Source organism: Palaemon carinicauda, chromosome 39 (assembly GCF_036898095.1).
Source record: "Palaemon carinicauda isolate YSFRI2023 chromosome 39, ASM3689809v2, whole genome shotgun sequence".
Classification (NCBI taxonomy): Eukaryota; Metazoa; Arthropoda; class Malacostraca; order Decapoda; family Palaemonidae; genus Palaemon; species Palaemon carinicauda.
This window is the reverse complement of record NC_090763.1, coordinates 33,259,196-33,270,976: the sequence shown is the minus strand read 5'-3', so window position 1 is coordinate 33,270,976 and position 11,781 is coordinate 33,259,196. Positions and strand designations below refer to the sequence as shown.

General features: G+C 32.9%; 1 protein-coding gene across 1 annotated transcript in view; it reads right to left on the bottom strand.

The window, feature by feature from the left end:
* LOC137631353 (basic proline-rich protein-like) overlaps positions 1 to 3,423 on the bottom strand; it is a 40,550-nt gene extending 37,127 nt beyond the window's left edge. Inside the window, exon 1 of the mRNA XM_068363127.1 lies at positions 3,317 to 3,423. Within this exon, the coding sequence (XP_068219228.1) occupies positions 3,317 to 3,423 (107 nt within the window). The remainder of the gene's footprint in view (positions 1 to 3,316) is intronic.
* Positions 3,424 to 11,781: the final 8,358 nt, after the last annotated feature.

Here is an 11,781-nt window from a genome sequence, read left to right as displayed (position 1 = left end):
TTGGGTCGTTTCTCTCTATGTACATTTTTTATCATTTGAAATTTCTATTCCACATACATAGGGAATCCCTGAAGTAATTCAAATGGGCTTCATGAAGTTGTTGATTTTTTATGAAGTGTCTTGCATTTCCGAGCGAGTTTAATTTACCATGAAAGACAACTGGGTAAGTAAACAAATAAATAATTAATTCCTTACCACTGAGAGATGCTTGAATTCTAGTTCCCTTTTATTTTTGTCGTAAGGTCTAAGGAGATAAGCTTGTTAAGGACTATCACAAAAATACATTTACTTGTTAGAAACAAACACATTTTTTATTGGTCATTTATAGAGATTTTAGAACTCGCAATACAATCCTTATAATTTCCGTATTAAAGTAATAGCTATTTTCTCTCTCTCTCTCTCTCTCTCTCTCTCTCTCTCTCTCTCTCTCTCTCTCTCTCTCTCTCTCTCTCTCTCCTCTCTCTCTCTCTAGATTTTAAAACTCCCAATGCAATCCTTTACATTTTCCGTATTGAAGTAATGGTATTATTTCTCTCTCTCTCTCTCTCTCTCTCTCTCTCTCTCTCTCTCTCTCTCTCTCTCTCTCTCTCTCTCTCTCTCTCTCTCTCTTAGATTTTAAAACTCCCAATACTATTCTTTACATTTTCCGTATTACAGTAATGGTATTATTTCTCTCTCTCTCTCTCTCTCTCTCTCTCTCTCTCTCTCTCTCTCTCTCTCTCTCTCTCTCTCTCTCCTCTCTCTCTCTCTCTGCTGGAAAGATGTCCCTGGAACCCCACTCATCTCTCTTAACCGTTTCCTATGATATTTTCTCCCCATAAAAAGGATAAGAAAGGCTGGGGCGGTTATGAGGACTTATCAGACGACCATTGGGTGCTATTGTAAGTTCATCTAGCCGAGTAGGACATCTGCATCTGTATTCTTTAAAAACAGTTGAAGTGGTATTTATCATCAATCCCTGATTCACTGCGATTTTACGAAAGGTATATAGACATCCTTATCTATTTAGTTCATTTATTTGTTTGTGAGCAACTTTCACAAAAACTACAGTACCGATTTTGACCAAAATTGGTATTCATATTGGGTGTGACCCAAAATGAATCTGTAACAGCTTGGATAAAGTGCATCAAAGTACAAGTGTCCATTGGTACTTTAAAAGTAATCGCAATGTTAAGTAATTGGCAAATATTGTTATCGTTTATTTTTTTATTGTGAACAACATTATGCAAAAAATACAGACTTGTGGGATATGACCCAAGGACAAATCCATTAGATTTTGAAAAAGATACATCGAAGTACAAGTACGCAATAGAGTTAAGAGCAAAAGAATACTGCTTTGCGTGACGAAGGAATGCTCTCTACTGAGTGGCCCTCTAGTTCTTGATAGGCACTCAGTAGAAAGCATGCCTTCGCCAAGTCGAGCAGTCTTTATTTGATCTTAATTCTTCTGCGTAGTTGTACTTCGATATATTTTCTTCAAAACCTACAGGATTTGTCCTTGGGTCAGACTCCACATGTTAGATTCATGGATGTAAATCGAATAATGATGTGAATACCCTAGCATATAAAAAAGTTCGCTTTCTGTCTTATGAAAATTACATGCATCGGTTCATCACTTTAATCTTTCGTTCAACATTTGTATACTCATTCCTTTTTAGGAAACTTTCCTCCAAATCAGGAAAGTAATACAAATTTAAGGAGATTACCCTATAATTTAATAAAGAAAATTAAATATATTAAGACCAATAACACAGTAATCTCTTTATATCAACTGACGTGACCCTTTCTCTCGACATTATGTGAATGCGTGAGCTGCCTTTCAAGTTAACAATGAACCATGAAAATCAATTTCACCAACAACTTCCTTCCCAATTATCTCATATCTCAGAAAATGCAAGAAGCAGATAAAGTGTAAGCTTCGCTTTCAAATAAACTATCTCGTTCTACATTTACGATAATTTGTAGTATGAATCATATTAGATATATCAATTCATGAAATTGCAAGTGTGTACTGAGATACAGAAAGCGGAGAAAAATTAGGAAAATTTGGTTGATTACTTTGCAATTAATTTGCAGTAAAAAATGACAAAAGCTATCCTAAATCAATCATTTATTCTAAAAGTAAACAAGATTGTGTAAAAATTTCAACTACAAAGCTAAGGTCCTTATATTTACATGCTAGAATATCAAAGGAATTGCAATTAGACGCTACCGAAGCTTCAAAATTTTTTTTAAAGAAAAAGGGTAAGAATAAGGTTTTGAAAGTTTGGATTATAGAGAGAGAGAGAGAGAGAGAGAGAGAGAGAGAGAGAGAGAGAGAGAGAGAGAGACCAGGATAATAATGCAATGATTCTAAGTAGCTTTTCTTGAATTCCTAACATATACTTCTCTCTCTCAAAGCTGCGAAAACTTATCCATAACATACCTCTCACAGGTATTTACCATTACAAAATATATATGAATAAATTCTTTTCTCTGCAATTGAGTTATAGTCACCTACCTGTTAACTATATCCTGAGACGATGAGACATGTTATAGACCTAAGATATTGCTTATACGAGAACATTTTACACCGCTATTTATGCTAATATGTTCACTGAACCATTATGTACCACAGCTTCTAAAAACATGCCATTCATTTTATTAATACAGCAATAAATAACAAGATTGATAAAACTCTTCATAAGGTAATGTAATCAACACATTAAAATGAGTGTGTAGAAAGCAAAAGTATTACATTCTCTTATGCCTATTCTTGTTAGCATAAAGCCTTATTTAACAAAAGAGAAAAGTGGTGTGACCCCAGCCTTTTTTCTTTAAACTAATCCTTTTCTAATTAGAATTCCATTAAAATAGTCACTACTTAAGGACGGACATACAAAATATTCTGGTCAAAAACACAAAAGCCTTTACCTGACGATTTGCCAGACTGGGGTTCGAGTCTCGTTGAAGCTCGATAGTTTCTTGAAGAATCTGTAACCTCACCTTCCTTGTGAGGTAAGGAGTTGGGGGTTTTGGGGGAGCCTATAGATATACTTTTTGTGTCATCACCAGCCAATGATTGGCCTCTCCCTGGTCCTAACCTGATGAAGAGGGGGGTTGGGTGGTGATCATATGTATATATTGGTCAATATCTTGAGCAATGTCAGTCTCTTGCCTCCACCATTCATGAGCGACCTTTAAACAAAAAATTTACTTCGTTCCTTGTTCCTCCTCGTTACCCTTGTCTGTCTGGATGACCTTAATGGTTCCCCGACTGAGCCCGTTATCCTGCGTTCCTTCCCCATCCAATTATCCGTCATTATTTTCCTCTCACGAAGTTTTCCCAGAAATGATGTCGTCAATTTTATCGAGATGTTCCCTGTGTTTTCTCTTACCCATCTCATTGGCATCTCTCTTCAACCAGTGCCCTGGTGTAGCCATCTTTACAATATATTTTCTCTTTTAATATGAAATTCCTTTCTGCGATAATCATAAAGATAACTGTTCATATATTACTACATAAGTATAGCAAACTGCAAATATATTATGCAATCTTAAGCCTCCCACCCATCCTATCTAAACAAAAAAGAAGGCCTATCTAGCCGGTAAATTCAAATTCCTCTCCAAAGTCAACATTATTTACACCTTTTTCGTAAATTTATAGCTAAACTACCTCAAAGTGGATCAAAAAATAAATTCTAAAAGGTGCTATAATTTTATTATAACTTCTTGGTCTTTTCGATTGAATATCAATTAGATTAAAAGAAAAATGGCCTAAAACCAGAAAAACTTCATGCCACACTTTCCACGTTATTGGTGGGAAATTACGCAAATGAATTCAATAAACGAAATAGACGGATATCTTTAAAACAACAGCATGAGCTTCAAATAAATGGCATAATCATTCCAGCAAAATACTTCATATATCTATAAATTTTATTAGCATAAAACCCGTTGAAGGATCTTGTCTGCCGCTCCAATATCTCCTGTGTTTGATAATCACTCTAAGGAAATAACCAACTGTTTAAATCGGAATTCACAGGTTGTTTAAGCGTCAAGGCTGAGATGAAAAATATTCAAAGGAGTCTTGAGAATAGGAAATAGATAGGATACAACTTTTGTTCATGTAATTTATATATATATATATATATATATATATATATATATATATATATATATATATATATGTATATATATATATATATACATATATATATATATATATATATATATATATATATATACAGAGAGAGAGAGACAGAGAGAGAGAGAGAGAGAGAGAGAGAGAGAGAGAGAGAGAGAGAGAGAGAGAGAGAGAGAGAGAGAGAGAATATCGGGTACCATTGCGCAGGGGACAGCTCATTATTCAACAAAAGATAACCATAAAAGAACATTATTCCTGTCTTAAAACATCATAAAACTTCACCTGATGGAAAAGAACAAAATCTTTTGTAGTTACAAATATCTTTTCGATAATCCAATTTGTACCAGTATTGACAGAGGTAATGAGCCCACCTATTTCTATTATCATACTAAAAATGGAATACCTATATTTTTCTAAACGAAAGAAGTACAAAAATATTATGTAGATATAACAAGGCACAAGCTGTCGAGTCACAAGACACAGTTCATTGAATTTTCGTGCAACTAAAATACGTAAAAACACAATATTGATTACTTTTGAATATCATCGCTCATTTAAAGGCTTAAAGACGCCTCACGAGTGGCAGAGGTAAGGGACACTGACAATGTCATAGCAGGACAACACCCCCAGAGAGTCTAAGATTTGATCAGCACCCAAGCCACCTCTCCACCCAAGCAAGGTCCAGGGAGCACCAGCCAATGGCTACTGATGACTCAGCAGGCAGACCTAAAGGCTCCCCTAAACCCATCCTCCTTAGCTCATAAGAATGGTGAGGTTGCATACAAAACATAATATCATAAAAAGGAATCATAATAAAGAATCAATAACTTATCAAAAACATAAGAGAATTATGAATACCAACAAATGCAGAAATAAAGGTAATAAGGAACAAGGAAAGGTCTAACAGATCTCACAAAACGAATCAAGGCTGAGGATATTACTTCACATGAAAGATCAAAATAAGGTCTCCTTCCCAGAAGCATAATATTGGATTCGAATCTGTCATTCATGTGAGGTGTCTGGGTGGAAAGACGCTCAAATTTCAAACTTTAGACCTCAAGGGATTTTCTCTGAACAGTTTAGAGGCGGTAATTATATTTTTTTTCTTCATTTCATGTTCGTTTTGGTCACATATTTTGGTAAAATTCCAATGCATTATAATCACTTTAGTTGTGTCTGGCTATGTACAACGCATGTATGAATATGTAAGATAATGATTAACTTTTGACTGCTTTTTAAATTTCAGAAACCAATTCCAAAGCAAATATTAATGAATTTCTAGATAAAAAGGATCATGTGCGTATGGATATACAAGGTATTATAACCTATCACAATATGCAACGAGAGATCAATTTGTTCCTCAAGATAATATTGCAATTAACCACTAAAGGACAAAAATAATGCCTTCAGAAAATGACACGATTACAGATTCCAGCCTTGGTCAGAACTCCCAATTCTATTCCCGCCATTGCTTATTGACTGACATCCCTTTTCCCTATTACTGGAAGCGTGACACGACTGAGGTCTGGAACTGGGCAGTTGCTGTACGTTTTTAGTGTGAAATGTAAATTCTGCTATAATTTTTTTTTTCAATACCCATTCCCCCACCAAAATGCTGAAGCGAAGTCTACTCAAAGCCATAATTCTTTAACCCTTATAATCGATTTGACCTAATATTTATATAAATCATGAACAAATTACATGGTCAGTTGACAGCCTAATTCAAGTTGATAAAACGCTGGCCTAAGCCATGTGACAGTCCAGGTGCTTTGGAAAATAAACGAGCTCCATAATATCTTTTTTATATAAAAATAAGTTAGAAAAAGTACTGAGCATGTCATACGTCCGCTTTCAAAAATAAATAGTGAGTTTTATCATTATCTATAAGCAGTCTTTTTTTCCAAAAAAAATTTGTCAAGAAAATTTATCAAGGCGTTAGTTTTTTTTTTTTTTTTTGTTTTATCAAATGGAGTAATTATAAAAAATGGCTGTTACTTAACATGAGCAATGTCATACATAGAAAAATGAGGGGCTCAAACACTAACTGAATTTATTAGCGAGTCAAAGGATTGATTTTTTATTGAAAAGGAGAACACCTAAATATTAAATCTTATTCATGAATAGGAAAGATATCCAAAATCAGGCGCTGAATCTACAAACTTCAAATTATGATGCAATACGAAGAGTTTCTGAAGTTGCATTTCGTAATATATTGAAATATTATAATAAAGTTGTACTCACTTCATTATTCAGTCTTATTGTTGTTATAAGATGTTATAAGAAAAAGTCCAGAAATTCAACTCAATTAAAACGATAAATTTCTAATTTAACTCTTTCTTCGCGAAGATAGTGACATAGCAATCTCTGTAGTTATAGAAAGGAAAAATCTTTTAGATTGTTTGCATCTAAAAACAATATTTGAGATGAAAATATGGATACTACAAAGAAGAATAATCATCATGAAAAAAGGTGAACGAAATGGAAGAATTCGTAAATTTCAACGGCCCCAAAATCTAAAAACTTTTCGATTATTAATCCAATGATTCAAGAACCGATTCTCTTGAGACAAGAATTTAGGCATTTGGTTATATTGTAAGATTTATCCTTGTTATTAATTATTGTCCCAAAGCTTTTTCTATTTAAAGTTTATACCGATCATTAGTTTACCATTCTTCTCTTTACCCATCCTTATAAACAATTACTTACATAGTTGTTACCAAATATATATATATATATATATATATATATATATATATATATATATATATATATATATATATATATATATATATATATGTACACACACATTGATAAGGAATAGAATGCTGAAAATTTGGCCTTTGTAATCTAACGCCATTTCATTAATGCAATATCATGGCAATTCTACTCGACTTGCATCATCCGATAGGTTCCCCAAACTTTTCAAAAATAATTCCAAAACCGCCAGAGAACAAATTGTCCGGATCAATTTCATATATAAAAAGTCACTCAATATGCTAAAAAAGATTCATCATGATCACTTCTTGAATAAATAACACCCAAATTATGTTGAAATGAATATAGGTTATTTGTAAAAATTACGAACTGCCTTGAACAGTAAGATATCAAATATTTCCACTTTACAAGTTTCCATAATATATTCTCAAGTGGATGAATCTGCGTAATTAAAAAGGTTACCAAATAACCAATGTATCTATAAGCATTACACTCATTATTTCATTACTGTATAAAAGTCAATAAGTTGAAAGCAAGAGTTCGAGAACCTCGTTTACTTTCTCCTTCTTTTCAGTTAAAAAATTTCGTTGAAACTTTACATAAGTTTGACCTAAACTTCGACCAAGAGAAAGAAAATGTGATGGATCGTTTTTATTGAAGACTTGAAGTTCGAAGTGATAAACAAAGGCCCCATCTGGAGGTTTAAAGGCCGCTCATGAATGAAGAGAGAACGGGCCACTAGTGACATTGCGCTATCAAGCAGGACAAAATACCATAAATTTCAACACCAACACAAAGGAAATGTAAATTAATATACAAATGAGACAAAAAAGACCAACAAAGTACAGATGATGAAATCCATAATAAAGAAGAAAAATCAAAAGGAATGAGTCAGAAAAAACGATAACAAATGTAAAACATTTGACAATAATTAATGAAATTTAAAAGACATCAAACAATAGAACAAACATTTACAGTATTGTTTTAATCCTGTTCTCTCAAAAATCCGAGAAAAAAATCATCTAACACTTCTATTAAGTAAAAATTAATATTAGAACAAACCACGTGCGTCTAATGTGTATGTATGAGTGTAAAAAAAATCGGAAATACAAAGATAACATGACCTGTGCCAAGTACTGTCATACATTAAATATTTGCATCTTCGGAATATATATATATATATATATATATATATATATATATATATATATATATATATATATATATATATATATATATATATATATATATATATATGATGTTGTCTGCGTTGGATTCTGGTAAAAAAAAATTCATGGACTCATCAATAATAACAATTCAACGTGGTTAACAAGAATATAATGAAATTTACAGCTAATTTCTATCACTGAAGTGTCTGCATACATGTGGTTTACTAACTACTGAATAACGGCAGAAGACAACGTTAACTGAGATAATTTGCAAACGTGTATTTTAATTCTTCAATATTCTAAAGAATAAATATTTTTGAAATAAATACAGCAAAGAAAACACTACTAACTAAAGCACACTCAATGAATACCAACAGTCATAAGAGATAAACAATTAGATTTCTTTTGAAACAAGAAGAATGATATTTCAGAAAAGTAAAGCTATTCAAAGTTCAATTAAAGGACAATGACAAGAAGAAATAACATATATCCACTCCTCCCCAATGTCTCTCTCTCTCTCTCTCTCTCTCTCTCTCTCTCTCTCTCTCTCTCTCTCTCTCTCTCTCTCTCTCTCTCTCTCTCAATTGATAGCGTAAAAATTCTAATTTATCAATAGCACCAATGAACATACTACTATATAATTATCAAAATCGAACGAATGTCGGACTACCAGTATCTTGAAATATACTAACTTCGATATTCTGCTTCACATTATTCTAGTTAGGAAAAAAAAAAAAAAAAGCTTTTGTTGCTCGATGTGCATTATACACAGAATGAGATCTTTTGTTCCATGGATACTGTTCTTTTTTTCATCTCGTCACTGTGCATAGTTTCTATACTGGCTTTGTTTCTATCGTGACCCAAAATCCTCTTTGAATCTGACGAGGAGACTCATGGCATAAATATGTTTATGTACATGAAAAACGTTGACACGAAAATTCTAATGGTTTCTCTTAATGATTCGCATTTAATGCAAAATAAAAATCTTTATTATTGCCTTCCCCCTAAGGTTATAAAATGGCCAGCGTTTATATACTTAATTGGTCATTTATCTGTTTATTTGTCTCATAGCAGGATTACGTCAAAACTTCTGGCGGGTTTTCACCAAATTCTAATAACTGATAGGTATTATGCTCAGGAAGAATCCATTGAATTTTGGAGGTGATCCGGATCCAGATCGCGCAAAATTTTGTTGAAAAAACAAGTACTTGACGAGTTGAGCTGAAAATCCAGAAATAGAAATGTTTCGTTCGCGAAAGCGAACTTTGTTCCTTCAAGATACCTTAACAAGGAAACTTCGCTGCTCTAATCGCAGATACGAAAGGGACATGGATAGCACCAAAATTAAAATGTCCTCAAATGTAACTTCGCAAAAGGTGGAGGGATAAAAATCGTGACTTTCAAGATCTAATTTACATAATATCAATTGTATATCTACCATTTGAATTTTCTATCTTAGGCAAATTATTCAAATACGTTTACAGAGCTTTAATAGAAGAATCAAGGATAAGATTTCCCAATAGCAAGCTCCGGGGCTAATTATAAGGTCGACTGGGATTAGAAATTATCTTTATATAACAAAACGATAAAATCAGTCAGAGGAATATTAGGGACGAAATTCTCTTAGAGGTTCGAAGCAGCAGAAAAGATAAACTATTCAGGAAATGCTGACATAATGTACGATGGCAATTTCACGGAGTAAACGATTAGGGCAGTGCAAAGTCTACTGACTTGATGGGAGGCTAAATATGGGGTTAGAGCAAATATTTGTCCCTAGAAAAAAGATGTAGATATATATCTACAGAAAAATAGGTTCTATAATATACTGTACATAGAACGACGTAGTGGGGGTAGATTTTAGACACTTGATAGACTTCAAAAGGAAATTTCCTGAGAGAGAGAGAGAGAGAGAGAGAGAGAGAGAGAGAGAGAGAGAGAGAGAGAGAGAGAGAGAGAGAGAGAGAGAGAGAGAGAGAGAGAGCATTGGTAATTTCAACCTCAGCAAAGGAAAGTTTAGGTAACTTGAATATGATTTTTTCCTTGCAACTTATTATTCGACAAACCGATTGAGTGTAAATTACTGTGTCATGGCCCTCCCATTTTGAACGGGCAATAAACACATCTTTTTCGTTTCTTTTTTTATATCTTTTAATAAAGTGATGTGGGTTTTAGCTTATTTGTCTTATCTTCACCCTAATTGACCCTCTCAACTTTTGAAAAACAACCAAGTACTTAATTTCCATCTGAGGTTAGCCTGAGCATACTGGATTTAAGGACGAGTATTTTCGATCCTTATAGATCAGTACTACAATCGAACACTGGTCTCTCAGATTGATGGCATAGCGCATTTATCACCGTCTGGAGGTGGCTAGACTAGAGAAAGTAACTTATTCGCTAGGAAAGTCTTCCTAGAGAGCAAGTCATGTTTTATTTAATATTCTATTGACTTTATTTTACGCTAAAGCGAACGAAAACATTAATTTTCTACCACATATCCAAAAAAAAATTTCACGAAATTACCCCACTATTATTCTAATAACCATTTTTGGTAATTGGCGTACTGTTTGCGCATCAATGATGATATAAATAAATTTCCATTTCATATTAATAAAGACAATGGTAAAGATAGGACACCCCAAGGCCAATGTAATAAGGCATGAGGTCATTTACATCGAAGGCCCAAAAATTTCAAGTTACATGTCTGAAAGAATCATAATATTTTATCAGCTTCCCAATCCTTGGCAGAAATAGATTAAATCCAAAGATGGAGCCCTAGAGAAAACCTTATTGACGAAACAGTCAAAAACTAAATTCATGTCATACTAACTTAGATTGCATGGAAGATGGATGTTCTCTGACCATACAAAGTGAACGATTTTCAATACTTTCAAAGTTTTTATTTTTTGGAAAAAATGATGGTTTATTGTCTCAAAAATGCAGTACAACTGCAATATCCTAAAACAAGATTAATTAAAAAAGGAAACAACTTATTCACCTTTGAAATTTAAGTTGTACTTAAAATATAATAATACAGTAGATAAACATCATTGGAAAAGTATCCAGGTAGTTTAAACTAATTACGTATTATAACTCATTACACACATCTTATATAGAAAAAAACATCATTAAACAGTATTTATATCAAGATAAAACCCCATTAAGTAGTACTTATATCAAAATAAACCCCACTTAAGCAGTACTTATATCAAAATAAACCCCACTTAAGCAGTACTTATATCAAGATAAAGCCCAATTAAGTAGTATTTATATCAAGATAAAGCCCCATTAAGTGGTACTTATATAAAAATAAACGCCACTTAAGCAGTACTTATATCAATATAAAGCCCCATTAAGTGGTACTTATATAAAAATAAACGCCATTTAAGCAGTACTTATATCAAGATAAAGCCCAATCAAGTAGTACTTACATCAAGATAAAGCCCCATTAAGTAGTATTTATATCAAAATTAACCCCGCTTAAGCAGTACTTATATCAAAATAAAGCCCACTTGAGCAGTACTTATATCAAGATAAAGCCCAATTAAGTAGTACTTATATCAAGATATTATTATTATTATCATTATTATTATTACTATTATTATAATTAAATGCTAGGCTAGAACCCTAGTTGGAAAAGCAGGATGCTATAAGCCCAGGGGTCCAAAAAGGGAAAATAGCCCAGTGAGGAAAGGGAACAAGAAAAAATAAAATATTTTAAGAGTAGTAACATTAAAATAAATATTTCCTAAACAAAAAGTAAAAACTTCAACA